This window comes from Lissotriton helveticus, chromosome 10 (assembly GCF_964261635.1).
Source record: "Lissotriton helveticus chromosome 10, aLisHel1.1, whole genome shotgun sequence".
Lineage (NCBI taxonomy): Eukaryota > Metazoa > Chordata > Amphibia > Caudata > Salamandridae > Lissotriton > Lissotriton helveticus.
The window spans coordinates 974,175,743-974,195,007 of NC_136071.1; the positions used below are offsets into that span (position 1 = coordinate 974,175,743).

At 46.0% G+C, this 19,265-nt stretch overlaps 1 protein-coding gene across 2 annotated transcripts in view; it reads left to right on the forward strand.

Moving 5' to 3' along the window:
* GATAD1 (GATA zinc finger domain containing 1) overlaps positions 1-19,265 on the forward strand; it is a 111,979-nt gene that overhangs the window by 28,192 nt on the left and 64,522 nt on the right. For both annotated transcript variants that reach the window (XM_078663644.1, XM_078663645.1), the window contains one exon: positions 3,848-3,973. In XM_078663644.1, coding sequence (XP_078519770.1) covers positions 3,848-3,973 — 126 coding nt within the window. The remainder of the gene's footprint in view (positions 1-3,847; positions 3,974-19,265) is intronic.

Genomic DNA, 19,265 nt, shown 5'->3' on the forward strand with positions numbered 1-19,265 from the left:
TTTAGATTAGCTGTATTTCCATAATTACTTCTTAAATTTCTTGTGGAATTTTTGCGTATTCGCGATATCCTGCTATCAAAAGGGCAATCTCAATAGACGTATACTTTTTTTTGTTTGTATTCACTTGGCAATTGACGTCGCTGCTTCCTAATAGGAATATTATGATAACTTTTCTCAAATTGTAATGTGATAATTGCACCAGGGTTAAAATGTATCGGGAGAGTGAGTGTTTAATTATTCATTCCCTGTACATCATGAAATCATAAGGGTATGTATTAACTATTAATAAAAATTGGTCTCCTGTTGCATTGCCTGTTGGATTTGGGCAATTTTTTCAGCAGAAGGGGGACATATAAAAAAGAGTGTCTACAAAGTAAAAGTACTTGGATCCAAAGGTCATAATGTATACCAGGACCACCTAAGATTTGAAAAGTGCTTACAATGGGTTAACGGCAAATGAACCTCAAAAAAGGGCCTAATTCAAGCTGTTGGAAGTGGAATGTCGAAGGAGTTGGATCGTATTCATGAAAGCCATGGTGTTGAAGCACGACTACCACTGAGGTGGACTTCTCTTTCCATCGCCTCTACAGGGCTGACTGGAAAGATTTATAGAAGGAAAGATCTATACCTGCTTATGTCAAGTTCTCAATCCTTAGCGATAGGCTCCAAATAGTTCAGAACTTGCCCATTCAACTACTCCTAGGTCTCATTAAAATGGAACCGATACCCTCTCATATGGTAAAATTAGACTACCTCCCTGAGGCCAAAATCATTATTTTAAATCTGTTTCTTATTCATAGAGCCATCCACATAAATGCGCTTGCTCTTGTGTCTTATCCATCTGTCATATGTTTCAAATTTTTTACTATACTCTTTTTCGTGGCTCCTCCCTGCGCATTGACTTGAATATGCTCGTTTCATTAGGGACATAAAACACATTTGTTTGTCGTAATGCGTGTTAATGGGCAGATTGTGATTATTTCAGTGCCAGGCCACCACCTGATACCAGTGCTCTCTACAAGTATTATTTCATTTATTTAGTATCCACCAGATTAAAACCTGAATTTTCATTGAACAGAACACCTAAAACGTATTTGCAGAAAAATGTGGGCTCATCGTCCATGAACATGCTATCTTGCTTGCTAGTGACCGATAGTTAAGAAATGTATTAAGTATCAGTCTGTTAACGTTATGCATCCTGTCTTTCTTTCCACCTCTTTACTTTACCTTTACTTCTACTGTTTGGAAAAAATTCATTTTTATATTTCCATTAAATTTGATCTACATCTAATGCAGGATTTTGGATCTGCACTGTGCTTTTATGACCAGACGCTGCCCATTAAGGTAGTCCTTATTTGCCCCACACTGAAGTTTTTGGCTAATAGTGCTGTGCTGCTAGGTGTTGATTGCATTCTATGAAAAGGGTCTGTCCTTTTAGTTCTCAACTGTTGGTTTTAATATTATTTTTTGTGCCTTACGTATCATTCTCTGAATACATGTGAAATAAAAAGTACGTTTGTGGTGCCCACAGATAATACACAAATGTATTTTTTTAATGACTCTTTATCTGCGAAATTAAGTGTAAGTAATCTGCAGGTCCCACTATCCCTCTCTCAACTCATACCTCCTTTCTTTAACAGTGGAAGAAGGCCATGGCATCCGTCCAGGCTCTATACCAAACACTCTGCTTGGACAAGGCTACCCCAGTTGCTTGCTGCCTTCGAACATGCCCAGTGGGGTGGGCCTGCACTGCTCTGCAAGATTTATTATAGAGGAGTAGGTAATAGAAGCCCCGCCCACTCTCCGCCCGTATTTGCCATTGGCTTGTCATTGTCCGTCCTAAATACTGGCTTCTGATTCGTCAAAAGGCTTGTTAGTCCCTCCTTAGTACCGCCTTCTCTTCATTTGTCACCTCCCATGGTGACTGGCCCCTTTACTTAGGTTGTTACACAGTACGTGTTATTTAGATAATGAGCACTAGTTTCTTTAATGAGGTTCTCCTACCGCAGGCATGACATGCTTTGTTGCCTTCTTTACTCCCCACTCCCCCTTCCTCTGTCGTGCTTTCTTCCTGCCCTCCCGTTGTCCATGCCTTCTCCTTCCGCCCGCCCGTTGTCCGTGCCTTCTCCTCCCCCCACATGCCCGCCCTCATGTTGTCCGTGCCTTCTCCCACCCCCACACGCCCGCCCTCCCGTTGTCCATGCCTTCTATCGCCGCCCTCCCTCTTGTTGTTCGTGATGCCTACCATTGCAATGCAATAGATCTCGCATAAATGAAAGGTTTCTGTAATGGCCAGCCAAAGAGGGTTGCTGAGGCTTATGTGCAAGTCTACTGTCAGATTCACAAATCCACAAAGAACGATGGGAGAAAAAGCTTCCTAGTCCAGTTGTGTGCCTTTATTTATTTGGTTTACGAATTCAGAGTATTTGCAAAATAATGGTCCAGATGTATCTAAAATGTAACCTCTAAATGCCCAGACAAGAACACTTTTCATATGCTAACTTCTCAAACTACTGATCAGATCTAAAACAAACCAAGTAAAGACACTTTCTTGAATAAAGTTCTCTCTGCATGTCAAGTTTTGTGTGATTCAGTTTTTTTTATTTTTCTTTATCAAGGAGCGAATAATTGTGCTGGAGTTAAAACGAGAAACTTCAATTTTGACGTCGCCCTTCTCCTCTACCCCCCACATCCACACCCAAACTTATTATATGCCTATGCTTGATGGAGCTGCACAAAACTTGCCATTAAGCAGCCGTAGTGGATGTTTTTCTTTTTTTGGGAACGTTTCATGCAGATTAATTGAATGGTACCAAAGTTATTAAAATAAAAATGCATTTCAGTGCAAAGCCTCACTTAACCAAAACTACAGAGGCACTATGTGTGTGTGTGTGTGTGTGTGTGTGTGTGTGTTTTCCATGCATATATATAATAACTCTATTTCTCTCTAAAGTATCATGCACAAAACCAAAACGTTCTTTAAAAGATTCTTTGCCAGTAGTCAACTAGAGATAATGGTCAGCTGCTTACTCCCCTGGCTTCAGTCGCCTCACAAAATTGAGATATCTGGTTGAGCAGTCTGCAAGGAGTGTAGAGGCTTGATGGTGGCGACGCCTCTGATGGTTGCAGCTAAGAGATAGTAGTGTTCTGGACTGGCTCCCCCCCCCCCACCCCAAGAAACAAAGAACTGCCTGAGGGCAGTATGTTGAGCATGAACACCACATAGAGACAAAAGGGTTAGGGCACTGTAGGATTGAGCAAGTCTGCAAAATCAAGAGAGGTACAACAAGTGTTTATTCACTTTCCCTGTCAGTATGAACTACACATCACCTTTACACAACCTACTCCTGCTGAAACACTCATTTGTTTGTAGAATTCATGATAGTCGTATATCTTTGTCCATGTGCCATGCCAAACTTCTTGCAGTGAATTTGCTTAGAACCTTTTATTGTGGTTTCAGTTCCCTTCTAGCTCCTAATCATCTTTCCCCATTAGTTTGCCGCTTCCTTTAGTTTCCTTTGCAGTGAGATCTCAAACCAGCCCTACCAGTGCACAAGTCTCGGTCTGCAGAAAGTTACACGGTTGTACAAGTGCTTCAGGTGCATGAAGGTGGCATTTATAATGTTTGTGATTAGACTGCGAAAAGGGTCATTGCCTTTCTTTTGCAAGGTATTTGTTTAATATTGCATTCAGGCATGATTACCTAGGTCTCAAAGATTTGTGTTGTTTTTAATGTTGTGTAGTGAACTAACAGTCATTCACAGTCGAGCGCCCATGAGAGTCATTTATTTTCAATTGTACTTCTAGTTGCTCTGCTGTAGCTATTTATTTTCTTTATTTTTTGCAGTCAAAACAAGAAATTCACAGAAGATCTGCACGACTCAGGAACACCAAATATAAATCTGCCCCAGCTGCTGAGAAGAAAGTTTCAACCAAAGGAAAAGGGCGGCGCCACATATTTAAGCTAAAAAATGTAAGTCTACTATGAACTTGGATTTACCCCCTCCTCCCTACACTGACAGTCAAAAGATTATAAATACTCAAATGTTAGATCCAGTACTTTTAACATCTGCATCTCATTTGATTTACTGCGCAGGCCTCAGGCCATTGCTCTTAAATGCCGAATGGCCTGATTACACAAAATATGAGATAGCTGTAAATCAACTCACTCTCTCCGTTGATAGTATATGAAACTTGTATTTAATATATAACTGGTTTTGTACTATAAGGGAGACTTATTTAGACTTGGTGTGTCTTTGTTAAAAAGTGTGTCTCTTGCAACTGCAAAAGCTTCTTTCCACACAGTGCAAAGTAATTTCCTGCATTCTGGTTATGTTTATATGTTAAACCTGTTTACTTTTACTCTTGCCTAATTTTAAATGGTTTTGTTGTTCATGGCTATAATTAACAAACAAGAAAAATACTTCACTATTAAGAGAGATATTACATACAGTTCCATGAAATAGGGACTGACACTTTGCGATTCACACTTCAAGGGTATAAGGTGGGTTGATTATCCAGATCATTATTTTGTTATTCTCTGTCGGCCTTCACCAGTCGACTAAGATAAACGGTTCTAACTATTCTGTCAAACTGTACCTTGATTCACAAACCTTGTTCAGGGTTTCAGTAATCAATACATATGCCAAATAATCATTTCCAATCTTTAAACTCTATGGTGTTGACGTATCTGATTTTCTGTCATTCAATTTCATACCAAATTTTTCCAAGTTTTGCACACTACCCCTCAATTATTTCCCTTTCTGTTTATTTTTTAATTGTATTTTTCTGAAGCAAACTGTTCTTGGCCTCTGCCCATTTTAGCTAATTATTTAACCACCCATCTAAACTAGCAGCCTTGTGTGATTTCCAATTTCTCGAGATAAGCTAATATCATGGCAAGGACAAACGTATTTTTCGGATTTTTTTTGTCACTTCACCAACCCTAAGATGCCAGTCTCTCCTTTAAAATAGGTTTGATATTTGAGTCAAGTCACTTGTGACTGTAACAATTGTTATTCGATATTATCGGACACTCCATGTTATGTGTATTAAGTCTGCATTTTTTAAATTGTTCAGGTAAACATTACTTATCAGGGATTAGATTACCTTAAAAAATATTTAGAAATGCTAGATTTTAACTGTTACAATACCACTACCGTAAAGTATGTCCAATAAAGGTTTTTTTAACATTTTAAATGTAGCATTTCTAGATATCTTTTGAAGGCAATCTAATGTTTCCAGTCCATTCATTATCCAGAGATCCCTGCCTAGTTCGTCTGCCTGTTCCAATATAGGTTAGACACTGAGGATCCACTAAGAAGTGAGGAATTATTGAGGGAAAGTTTGTATACTGCCTTGTAATATCCCAATCGTAGCTTCTGATTTTGTTTAAATCACTCCCCTGCCTGTTATCTTCTTAAAATGAGGACATAGTGGTTCTATTATATTGAAAACATTTATGCTTAGAAAATATAACAACAAATCTCTGCAAGAAAAAGGGATTATTGGGCAATTATAATTTCAGGTCAGACTTCCCTCTCTAGTTCCCCATTTCCCCTGGACTTTCACACTGTTCCTGGACTTTCACACTGTTTAGCAGTTAAAATATGTGTGTGAAAGCAAAGAATTTCGATGGGACCAGTAACTGCTGTTACGGCTCCATTGCAATAAGAACTATTTCTAATGAGGGTCTTGGTGGTTTGGAGTAACTTCTCTTAATTTAATGCCCCTTCATTTGCCGATCATTCGGGCTACTAATAGGCCATTATAACATATAACTCAAAAGTAAAACAATCTAATCCGTTTTTCCCCCTCAGCAGTTTGGATATATCGTGCTGTGTTGGCACCAGCCTACGTGAATCATCACTCTTCACTCATTGCGTCATTGTATAGCTCTGTGTATCTTTTCTAGCTAGGCTGACGTCCTCACTCTACACATTTCAATCTTTAAAGTGGATCCGCATACTCCCCTTTTTAAAAAGAAAAAGAGAGGAAAAAAAACCTGTCTCACTGCAGCATCAACTGGTATGCACTTTTTAGGTCTCGGCTTGCGTAGGCTGCGCTTGCGCAGTCTCGCTGGCGAGATCTTATGTCTCTAGTACGGGGCTTAAACAAGCCAGCTCTTCTCCATTGACTGGCTTCCTAAACGGCGGCCAGCCATTGGAGATGAGCTTTGCCTGTCACTCTAAGCCCCGGCCGTTTAGGATTGAGGGGCGTGTTTTTTCCTGTCCTTTCTCTCTGTGACATTAGGAAAAAACACGCCCCCCAGTCTGAAAAGGACAGGGCTTAAATGCAAATGGCGAGCGCTTGTTCATAAACAGCTTTCTTCGCGCTGCCTGCACTGTTTACAGCACTCTGTAGTACTTTTTACCCAGAACGGAAATTCCTAGCTGATCAAATACCTGCCATCAGTCTAATAATCATGGCTTTCTTATAGTGCTCTGAACTTTCTTATAGTGCTCTGAACACGAGAGCCGTGTGGCAGTAGGAACCACAATCGATATTACACACTTGACACGAAAACACATTTTGCGTGGCAAAAACTTGCCTTTATTGCGCTCAAAGCAGTCACAGCCGGTTTCAGCAGGCGAGCGAACTCTACTGTCACTGTAAAACAAAAGAAGGTTGTCTCCCTCTAAGCTATTTACAATTCCGGGTAACGGAAAGAAAGCGTTTTTTACCTTCGTTCTCAAAGAAGCCAGCCAACGACCTAAGCGCCGTCAGGGGGTCACGGCGTGCAGGCAACCAACCACAGACGCACAAACAACTTCACACGAAAGTGCGTCAGAAAGAGATTCGGAATGACGGACCGTGAGGGACAGGATAAAGAGAAGTGGACGACTACCGTTCTTGTCAGTTCGGGGCTGGAGGTACGTGCCATGCAATGAGTTCGAGGAGGGTCACTGGTGCTTTTCTTGCAGCGTTCCGTGACGGCGTGTCTCTGTTTCTTTACTGCCGCCAAGAAGACGGCACAATCCTTAGGAACTCTGTGCAGGCGCTGACGTGTTTAGCGTGACGATCTCCTCTTGCTTTTTCTCAACCTGAAATGTGCAGCAGCACCCAGTGGACTGACAGCCCTCTCATCACGCTGCACCTTGGTCTTGACCCCAGTTCCTTGTTTGGGGGTTTCTGCAGTGCGTGCCGACTGTCTTGAGGCTCAGGGGGCTTCACTCTCCCAGCTTCTCAGCTGGCCAGGTCTTATTCCCTTCTTCCGCCCCTGGTGTCCTCTGCCACCTGTCGTCTCCTGGCCTTCTCCGACTCTTGCACTCAGAGGGGTGGGGGGCGCAGCTGCTCCCTCCTGGTACCCTCCGCTTTTGGGCACTTTCATCCTGCTTGCTGCAAGGGGGAGGTGGGACACAGGTGTTCCTTACTGGAGTGCCCCCCTGGCTCTCGTCAGCTCTCTCACTGCTCCGGTCCACTCCTCAGTCTCTAGTGTCAGCTCCGCCACCCGCTGCGCCACGCTGGGGTGTCCGCCATCTTAGATTAGGCAGCCGCCTCCTTCGTCCTCCTGGCACCACAGGTATTCTCTCTCCGGGTCCCCCCGCAGCCGTTGCCTACCGCGCCATAAAAAGACTCACACTGCTGGGCCCGTTTCTGTTCTCGTTGCCCTTCGCATCTCACACTTCGTAGGGCGCTTTTGTCTGAATCCACTTCAATCTTGGTCCGCCTTCCCTTCTAGGCGTGTGGCTCTGTGTGTGTGTGTGGCTCTGTGTGTATGTGGCTCTGTGTGTGTGTAGCTCTGTGGCTCTGTGTGTGTGTGTGGCTCTGCGTGTGTGTGTGACTCTGTGTGTGTGTGTCTCTGTGTGTGTGTGTGTGTGTGTGTGTGTGGCTCTCTGTGTGTGTGTGTGTGGCTCTGTGTGTGTGTGCGTGGCTCTGTGGCTCTCTGTGCGTGGCTCTCTGTGTGTGTGCGTGGCTCTATGAGTGTGTGGCTCTGTGTGTGTGGCTCTGTGTGTGTGGCTCTGTGTGTGTGGCTCTCTGTGTGTGTGGTTCTCTGTGTGTGTGGTTCTCTGTGTGTGTGGTTCTCTGTGTGTGTGGTTCTCTGTGTGTGTGGTTCTCTGTGTGTGTGGCTCTGTGTGTGGCTCTGTGTGTGTGTGTGGCTCTGTGTGTGTGTGTGGCTCTGTGTGTGGCTCTGTGTGTGTGGCTCTGTGTGTGTGGTTCTCTGTGTGTGTGTGGTTCTCTGTGTGTGTGTGTGGCTCTGTGTGTGTGTGGCTCTGTGTGTGTGTTTGGCTCTGTGTGTGTGTGTGTGGCTCTGTGGCTCTGTGTGTGTGTGTGGTTCTCTGTGTGTGTGGCTCTGTCTGTGTGTGTGTGGCTCTGTCTGTGTGTGTGGGGCTGTTTCTGTGTGTGTGGCTCTGTGTGGGTGGGTGCGTGTGGCTCTGTGTGTGTGTGGCTCGGTGCGTGTGGCTCGGTGCGTGTGGCTTTCTGTGTGTGTGCAAATGCAATAGGTCTCGCATTTGCGAGGGATTAAGCTATTGGCATTGTAAATGACAATGGCATTTATTTATATTTTTTTAAAATAAAAATAATGTCATGAGCAATGCCAATAGCTCTAACTTCAACAAAGACGAGACCATTGCATTGTAAATGCTTGTTCTGTTAGTGTGTTCAGATCATTCTGTAGCTTGGTTGCACTGTTTTCTTTTCCTAGAACCCCTTTTTGTACTTCATAGGCCATTTTGTTGCAGTGACTCCTCACTAACACTTTAAATTTCTCCCATTCCATTAAACTGTTTCCAGAGGCTTAGCTTTCAGTGAAGTAATGTATTTAATTTTTAACATATCTCTAAATGCCGTATTCTTGTGATGATTGTTGCAGGTTCTTTGAGGGTATGACTCTGTCTCCCCAATTAAAGTTACATGGTGAACTTTGTGGTACAAAAGTGTTTTGCACACATATTTTTGCTCCTGTGACCGTGACCAATATTTGTTCTTAGCTATCGAATCTGGTGTAGAGGTCTACAGATAGATGCTTTGGCATTGGTTCCGAAAAATATTGTTTTGCAGTTAGAACTTGCAATTTGGGCCTGGTCATGTAAGCTCAGGTATGCCACTATACTAAAGTAATTTCCTCTTACGCTCTCCTCTGCATCCTCTGACCTGTATTCCCAAAAAGGTTTGCCTTTGCTCATGTATTTTTAGTATTTATATAGCGCATAATTGCCAACGGTATTCTGGTGCTGACAAACAACAGAGAACCGAAATTTGAGCCTGTATGGTCTACACAACCAGGTCTTAATTTGCAGTCTGTAGACCAGAAAGTTGACCAAGCATCTTCCAAGGGCAATTCATTCCAAGTATTTGCTTCCTGATCTGGAAAAGATCTTCCACCCTGTCTTGCATTCTTTATTCTAGGTATATGAAGTAAAACGTGTTTAAAAAAAAAAAAAGAACACAGTGTATATCTAACTGAGTATCTGTAAAAGGTTGTCCGTTAAATGAAGACCTCGACCATGGAGGGCCTTAAACTAGACACATGCTTTTAAAGAGAAAACACTTTTTTATTCGAAATCAGTGTATGGTTTATAGATGTCCAGAGATGGAGACATGCCATGGCAGAATAAAAGGTATACTGTTCATTCTGCTCTAGCTGCAGTTGCTGTATAGCAAAGTCAGGAAACCAAAGATGCAGTATATTACAATAATGAAGGGAGGAAGGATGAGATAGTGAACCACCTTTGGAATAAAATGAGGAGTTTTGCTTCGAATGTTTGGATGCTGAAAACACAATTCGACAAACCTAACCCAAAGACATTATTGGAAAAATATGACCACCCAGAGTGTAGCTAAGCTTGTGCACTGCCTAGCTCTCGCTGTTTGTGCTGATTTGCCCTCCTTTGTCCTGTTCAGTTCTGTTGGAGTCGACTTGACTCTTCGGAGACTGTAGTCTCCTATATTTCTCAGAAATGTCTCCTACATGCTTAACAACATGAATGGTTTGCTCAGTCTCAGGAAGTATACGTCCCTATTCTAGTATATAAAAGGTGTAGGAGCCGATAGTCTTCTTTTTCTTTTTTTCCTCTTATCCCAAGAGCCACATCTCACTAGAAGAAGTAAAAAGACGGAACTGGAAGGATAGATTTGGAAGGCAAACATACCTGTCTTCTAGTGCATTAACCGCTCATAATAGTTACACTGTTATTTTTTGGCATACAAGGATTGTTGTTAAATATAAGAGAAGCTGGATAACTGACCACATTTACAAACTGGAAACTCTCTGATCTTGGTTGACTACTTCGTTCCACGGAGTGACAACCCCCCCCCCGATTTGATTCAATTAAATCTATACTTACTATATAGCCACAACATATTATTATGATTGGAGATCTAATGCTACCCTGTCGCTGCAAGGTTCTTTGGAACATTCAACTGGGTTAAAATTTACAGATGAATAATAAAGATGCACCTTAAAGAATTAATTCAGAGCTACAAATTGAAAGACCTTGGAAGAGAGAAATTTAACAGCCCGAGTAGACTAAGGTAGTTTTTTTTCTTTTTCTTTCTTCTTGAGACAGATATACATGTATTACAAATTATAATCAAGTCCGCTATATTTTCAGGTCACTGCGTTGTTATAATAGAAAATAAATTTGGGCATGACACTACCAACTAACAATATTCCTAATAATTTGAATTTTCAAGGTACAGTACTTGGAAAGATATATTTGACAGTTGTAAGATCACAAGTAATATCGGATTGCTTTAAGGCTGTAGTAAGTGTTGCACTCGGGTAGCAGTGGAAAATAGGAAACAGACCATAAATTAACATTTATCTAGATAATGCAACTGCACATAAGGATCCCCAAGAGATCCTGGTAGAGATACGTAGTTTTTTTAGCTTTATTTTAGCATCAAGCTGCAGACAACAGATTAATCATGAGGAAAAGGCAATTGGGAAATTCTCAATATAGCAGGTACGTGATTAAAAATAACGAAATAGAAATAGCAAGTGTAGAGAAGTTGAGTTGAATGTTGAAGATAGGCCATTAACAAGTGGTTGATGTATTTCACTAGCTCTATTTTGATCTTAATGCAGAAACCTGTAGTTTGTCGAAAGAACGACTAAACTTATTTCAGTGACCTCTGTGTACTTCACATCACAAGTGAACCATCTGATAGGCTTAAAATGCTTATTTCAGAAGAAAAGATAAACAGACAATTACCAGTATGTCCTTGCATAGAGCACTCAGACCAGACCGATTTGGATCAGGTTTACAAAATGTGTTGGAGGTGTTGATCCATCCTCTTTACCAGTTTTATAACTTTGTTTTGAATACTAGTGTTAGCTCTGACTCTTTTAAAGAAGGGTTGCTCTGTATTTCCCTTAAACTGTAATAATCCATTACAATGTAGTTTATATCGACCTATCTTACTCCTAAACACTGATAATACAATTCTGAGTAAGATTTTAGCTACCAGACTGGCATCTGTGGTTGGGAGTGTGATGGGTGATGATCAAACTGGCTTTATACAGGGCAGAAACTTGCCACCCCAAGCACATTTTCGTTTTGAAACAATACATATACTTTACCGAAAATCATAAGTTGAGTTGAATAACATTTTTGGATTCTGATTTTTTCTTTCTTTCTATATATTAAATGTAAAACTTTGGAAAAAATTTGAATTACTACTCCACTCATCTGGTTGATATCCTGATTGTATAATGGTGCTTTGATGCCTTTAACACTACACAGTAAGGTAGGAAGAAAATATTCGGTGAGGCACAAAATGGGGTTGCCCATTTATCGCTGTCATTGTTTGCTTTATTCATTGAGCCTTTGGTAATGAAACAAAATTGAGACCGATTGCTGTAAAGCTGTCTCCTTCAAAACTAAAGATGAAACTATAGGGAGATCATGTATGTTTTGCAGTGTTTGGCGATTAAATAACCTAGGCTTTTCACATAATACGTACATTTTCGAAGGTCTACGGCTATAGAATTAATAGGGCTCTTTTCCTATCTAAGTGTAAAGTAAAGAGTAAACTGATTCCGATTCTGTATTTGGGAATTCACACAATAAATATCAGCAAGTTATTCAATTAAACAGCACCCTCCTCATTATCTAAAATTTTTGATCAGTTTAAAACCTAGCGATACCAAAGGGGATAATGGACGGAGCGTTTGAGCAAATCAAACACTCACCCCCAGTCAACTGATCTGGGTTTAATCCATCATCATTCTTTAGCTCACTCCACCACCCCAGTTCAGACATGGCCATATGCAAATCAGTCTGACCCTGTGCCTCATGGGAACAGTTCAGCCCGAACTGCCAAGCCATGTCTTCCCTGGACCGGAAACCAGCATCCTGGGACAGGTTTCGGGTTCATAACTCATCTGCCAGGCTATCTTGAATCCAGTGGCAAAGTAAGCAAGGGACCCACGTCTGGGCATACCCTGCCAACTTAGGCGAACATAGCGATACCAAAGGGGATAATGGACGGAGCGTTTGAGCAATGGATTAAACCCAGATCAGTTGACTGGGGGTGAGTGTTTGATTTGCTCAAACGCTCCGTCAATCATCCCCTTTGGTATTGCAGTTTAAAACCTAGGATAAGGTACAACTTAAGTAAGTAAAATTAATCTGATTAAAATGATATTACCACAATGCTTAGTTTTATTCAAGGCAATTCTCTATTTCATAGGGGGGCGTGGCTACGGGGCGTAGCAAGATGGACGCAGGCTAGGGTCGCTCCGTTCAACCTTTCCTAAAAGCATCAATCCGGCACTCATATCCGCTCCCCAAGGTGGGAATGGGCAATCCGATGAGCCGCTGACCACAATGAGCCCAAACCTGGACCAGACTGGTCCCGAGGGCTGAAGATAGAGACGCGGCTAACTGCAGCCTTCTCCTGCATGGAAGCTGGGACCTAAAGTGGCGGCCGCGCCTGGGAGTGTGCAGGTGGAAGGCAGCGAGAACCTGTTGCAGACCCTGATGATCGGGTCAACGCTTTCACGGACACTACTGTGGGGCGGCAAGTGAGATCACCGGTGAGTGTGACTGTGCTCGGCGGTGCCGCGTCGCATACAGAACTCGAAGTAGCTGCGGAAGCGATGGAATCTTGCTGGTGAGGTGGCGATGGCGAGGGGGTGAAGACCACTGCCGTAGGGAGACTGCATTTGAATAAAGGCCCTCTGGGAGGCTGAGGAGCCATCAGGCCACAATGAACCCAAAGGAGGTGCCCTGACTAACACAGTAAGGAATTGTAGGAGCACACTGTGAGAAAGTTCCATCTTTTTTGCACTGGTATGCCCCCACTTTTTTTTCTGAACTGCTGATGTGCTTTGCTTTGACTGAGTGTGCCCTGGGTTCCTGCCAACCAGGTACCCAGGGTCTGTGTTCCTTCCCTAAAAGCTGTGTTGAAACTAAAACCCAATTGGCATCTCTGGCCACCTGTCAGCCCTTAGTAAATGGTACCCTAGGTACCCAGGGCATGGTGACCAGAGGAGACCCCTGAGGACTGCAGCACTTATTGTGCCACCCTCAGGGGTCCTGTACCCTGACACCCACACACTGCCTTTGCAGGCTGAGTGTTTAAGTACAGAACTAAACAAAGAGTCGACATGGCACACACCCCTGTGTGCCATGCCCACAGAACCCACTGCCCTGGCAGACTTCAGTCACCCCTCTAGCTGGGTACCCTATGCCAGAGGTGTGGGCAAAGGGGCATGAGCCCTGTGCCCCTACAGTATCCAGGGCCATTCCTGGGCACTGTAAGTGCAGTGATGCCATTAAGAGTATATGGTGTTGGAAGGTTGTCATTACGAACTCCACAGCACCATAATGGCTACACTGAAGACTGACAAGTTTGGTACCAAACTTCTCAGCACATTAAACCCGCACAGATGCCAGTGTGGGATATAATGTAAAATGCACAATGTAAAATGCACATCCCTGAATACCTAACCTACAATCCACGTCTGGGCTGAGTGGCTGCAGAGGCTGACACACAGCAGACATGTTGCTGGATCCCTGGGTGGAGAGCCCCCCACTCTCCTGGGCCTGCAACAATGCACATCCTGGGCGAGGTGCTAGGTCTCCTCCGCCAGGATGGGCATGGGGAAGCTTCAAAGGCATGCTGCCTCTGTGAGCTTCTTCAGACCATTTGCTGTACCCAGCAACTGGCCCCCACCAGTCCTGACCCCCACTCTGGTGGGAAGACTGGCGGGAAAAACTACGGCAGGAAGGGGGGGGGGGTGCCAGCCTGTGCCAACCCCACCCCTCAGGTGGGGAAGACGAGGTGAAGCACGACCCCGGGCTCCGGCCATCTTGAAGATGGTGACCCCTGCCCAATCATGGCTAGGATCCTGCCCCCATCCCACAGGAGAGGAGCAGGCTAGGGGGTGTACCTTTTGGTTCCTGCCCTTGCACTATCTGTAACGCCCCTAAATTCATTATTTAGGGGCTCCCTGAACCTTCCTTCCTCAGATCCCGATACCAAAAGAAGATCAAGAAGGAGACCCGCCGCGCAGCTGCTAACAGGACGACAACAACTGACTTGGCCCCAGCCCTACCGGCCTGTCAATCCTGGAACCTGCTCCTGCCTAAATCCCGGCGACTCCTGCGGACAGCGACCTTGAGACATCTAGAGGACCTACCTGCCTGGACCCTCATAAAGACTGAGACTCCCATCAGCAGATGCTTTGCTGCAACAACCCCCCTGGTGCCAGCCAGGAAGCTCCGGACCAGCCCACTCTGCACCCGCCGAGTCCGGCCCGTGCCTGAGTGATCCAAGATCACGAGGACGTCCCCCCGGCGACTGGGACCCGAAGTCCAGTGCCCAAAGACCCTCCTCGACGAACCAGACGACGCCTGCAGACTCAGAACCAGGGGTCCCCCCAACAGTGACCAGCTGAGGGTAAGCTTTTCCAACACCCAAAGACACCCCTGTACCCGGAGCCCTACAGCTCCCTGTCCCTCCCTTTGGGGTACCTACCTGTGCTCCAAGATCCCAACTTACCTCTCGACATGCTGGTCGCCCCTGGAGAGTCTCCGCCCCGAGCCTGCAGCCTTTGTTCCCATTTTACCTTTTCCATTTGATAACATTGAGCGCCCAACGGCTCAAAAGCACCCTGCACCCAGCCGCCCGAGTACCGCTGGCTGTGCCACCTTTGTCCTATCCTACTTCCCCCTTTGCCCTGAGCAAGTGACCAGGAGCCCAGCTCCCACAGCCGCGTGGCCTGCTAGCCAGCAGCCACCAACCGGAGGCCCCCTGTACCCCGTTGGATAACATTGGGCCTAACTACCTCTGCACCCGGCCGCCCCTGCGCCGCTGAGGGTGACACAACTGTACCTAGCTGACCCTGGGGGACCCCTGAGTCTATGCCCAGAACCACAACTTCACCAGTCGAGTACTCGCCAGAAAACCGGTAACTCCCTTACCTGCCTTTGAATAACATTGACTGGTTTTGACTCCGTGTCTACTTTTGAAAACTTAAAATATTCCTATAAAATCATCCGAATTCCGAAATACTCACCTGTGAACAGGAGGAGTGCCAGTACTGTGCCTTGTAGCCCGGTACTGAACCGCAAAAGTAATCCCTAGCGGGTTTACTAGTAACTTGTATTTTCTCCATAGGAATCCATTGTCTGCTTTTCCTTTTGAAAACTAGAAATATTCTTTAAAAATCATACGAAAAACTGAAAAGTAATTACTTACCTGTTTTAAGTTGAGAGCCCAGTGCTGGCCCAAGAAGCCCAGTACTGGATTACAAAAGTAACAAGGTCGTACTTTACCTGCAACCTGAATTTTCTCCCATTGGATAACATTGCCAGATTTCTGTTGAAAAGTTTCTAAGTGTGAACTTTTAAAATAGCTTTTTATTCCTGAAAAATCACTGCAATACCTAAAACGTTTTTGCTAACCTGTTTCCAGCTTAGACCCCAGGACTGAATCTAGGAGCCAGTCCTGGAGTTACCAAAGTAATCTACAAAGTATTCAACTGTGTTTATACAAGAAAATCCAATGAGCTCAATGCTAAATTGTGTGTAGAATTGTGTTGCCTACTGCAACCCCTGTACCTATTGTGTTTACAACGTTTATTGCCTTTCTGCAAAATAATCACCTGAGACCTCTCATATTGAGAACAGTATATTTTGATGCCTGTTGGTTCTAAAAATAAAACAACTATCTTTGATATAAAAACAATTGGCCTGGAGTTCAGTCTTTAGTGTGTGAAACCTTTTGCTGACTGAGTGTGTACAGCAAATGCTTTACTCTGTCCTCTGGTAGTGCCTTACTGCTCGACCAAGCTACCACTTTAGAGAGTAAGGTCACACCTGGCTTTAACCTCTGTTATACCTCTGGGGTTTGTGGACTCTATACACACTGTACCTTATTCTGGTCCAGTATATGTAGAGCCACTTTCTCACACACACTCCATGAAGGATCGAAGGCAATGATCTTGGAACACGAGGGGCTGGCGGCTGGAGTACACACAATTCAAGACAAGATCGGGGGAAGATAGGCCAATCTCTTTCCTGAACGCAGAACCCAAGATTTTATCCAAACTCCTTACGAATTGCCTAGTCAAAGTGATCAACGGATTGGTTCACCCAGACCAATCGGGCTTCATGCCTCAACGTAACACCGCATTGAACCTGCGCAGAGTGTACGGGGTGATGGGAAGGAAGCGGCAATAATTGTATGCCTTGATGCCACAATGGCATTCAACACTGTCGAATGGCCATACATTTTCGCGGTCCTCCCAAAAATGGGTTTGGATCGCGCTTCACCCAATGCATCAAGCTCCTCTACTCTGAGCGCTTAGTCCAAGTGGTCGTCAATAACAAAAAGTCAGAAGTATTCAAACTGAGTAGGGGGACTCGTCAGGGCTGAGAGCCCCCCCCCTCCTGTTCGCGCTAGCGCTGGAGCCATTGACATCATTGATTCATAGGGATCCAGTGATACGAGGACTGCGATGGGCAGAAACCTGGGAGGATTGCATTTCAATTTATGCAGATGACATTCTCCTCTTTTTAGCCTCCCCAAAAGCATCACTTGTAAGTGTGCTAGATATATTTGCAGCCTTCAGTAGAAACTCCGGCTATTTGATCAACTGGAGTAAATCTTTGTTATACGTCCTCAATTCCCCCCCCCCCCCCCGCCTAGCCTCCCAAGGGGATGCCCAGTTCAGGTCACGACAGTAGGCTTCAAGTATTTGGGCATTTTCATCACAGCAGATCCCATGTGCCGATTTGAACATAACCTCCTTCCACCATTGTAAAGGTTGAAGCTGGACACGGTAAGCTGGAGAGCGCTCCCGCTTTCGTTGCTGGGCAGAGCGTCGTTTTTAGGTTTCGCCTGGGGCACGGAGCGTTAGCTCCGCCCCCAGAGAAATCTTATGTCTCTACAGTGTACTCTTAGTCCCGCCCTCTGTTCCATTGGCTAGCTCCATAAATGGAGGCTAGCCATTGGAACAGAGATCTGTCCGTCAAGGCTGGACCAGATTCGGGGGCGTTCCTGAGATTTTTTCCCTCTCCACCCACTTCTGTTCGTCATCACGGTGGTGGGTGTGTTATTTTTTTTTTTCGAGTGGGCCTGTTTTGTTCCTTTTCAAAGTGTCTGTTGTTGGAGTTGGCTGCAAGATTCGAGTTCCCACGAGGCGATCAGGTAAGGAGCATTTTGTTTATAAATGTGCGTGCGCTGTGATCCTCCCCCCACCCCTCCCGCTGTCCGTGAGCATTTTGTTTATAAATGTGTTTTCACTTTGTAAGTTTACGTACACTTCTAGTGCTGGAGCGCCTTATGTGCCTCTATAGCGCTTGGAAGCGCGTTGCTGCTGGAGGCCGGCGGCTGATCGGCGCGGGAGCCCACTCCGCTTATTTTGCCGACTTGGATTTGCCCAGTTATTTATTTAATTAGCGAGTGCCCACCTCGCGATTTCTGCCCGCCTGCCTGCCTATCGACGGCCGCCGCGCTGCCCGCGGCGACCCGGAAGTACCTGGCCGGCCGGCCGATCCCTTCGCGGCCGTCCGGAAGTCCCGCCCCCGCAGCCCGGGGGAGGGAAAGGGAAGCCTTGGTGTTTGCCGCTTCCCCCTGCCTGGGGGAAGCCTTTGCCGGTGTTGCCGGTCTCCCATGCCTGGAGGGAGACCGGAGAGGAGCCTGACGAGGGAGGAGCAGAGGGGGTGCGGGGCACATTGTCGGTGCCCGCCCCCACCGCAAATCCGTACCGGCAGCAAGGAGAAGCCTGGCGGTGCGAGGAGGAGGGCAGCTTCAGGCGCAGGCGGGGCTCCGGTGTAGTGGAGAGCCCCGCGCTGCCTCAAGAAGAGCCTGGGGTGTTGCTGGCCGGGACGGAGCTGTGCGTAGGTGACCCCGCGGGAGTAGCAGGTGGCGCTGTGGCCGCGCAGTCAGACTGCACTCTCAGAGCGGTGAGTGGGTCACGCTCCTCTTTCCCTCTATAAGCATCGGGATTATGAGACCCATTTGTGGCTAAAGATAGCCAGGGGTGGCTGTAGTCCGTCCTCTAGGGGCCCATAGAGCGGCTCTGCTGAGGAATGAACACGTAGGCCCCGATGGAGGCTGGAATCCTTTGTCTTGCTGAAGGAGCTCAGCGCTGCGAGGCACCGGGACCTCTTCGAGGCCCGTTACTTCACCCCACGGCTCGCCTGACCCACTCCATACCGCCGTTTTCTGAGGGGGTGATATGCGCACAGGCAGGAGCGCGGGATCCACCACTGTCGTCAGGCTTCCTCACAGCCCTCCCTGCAGGAGCTCAATGCACCTCACCGCCCTCCCTGCAGGAGCTCAATGCACCTCACCGCACTCCCTGCAGGAGCTCAATGCACCTCACCGCCCTCCCTGCAACTCACAGCCCTCCTTCCACCTCACAGCCCTCCTTCCACCTCACAGCCCTCCTTCCACCTCACAGCCCTCCTTCCAACTCACAGCCCTCCTTCCAACTCACAGCCCTCCTTCCAACTCACAGCCCTCCTTCCAACTCACAGCCCTCCTTCCAACTCACAGCCCTCCTTCCACCTCAAAGCCCTCCTTCCACCTCACAGCCCTCCTTCCACCTCACAGCCCTCCTTCCAACTCACAGCCCTCCTTCCAACTCACAGCCCTCCTTCCAACTCACAGCCCTCCTTCCACCTCACAGCCCTCCTTCCAACTCACAGCCCTCCTTCCACCCCACAGCCCTCCTTCCACCCCACAGCCCTCCTTCCACCTCACAGCCCTCCTTCCACCTCACAGCCCTCCTTCCACCTCACAGCCCTCCTTCCACCTCACAGCCCTCCTTCCACCTCACAGCCCTCCTTCCACCTCACAGC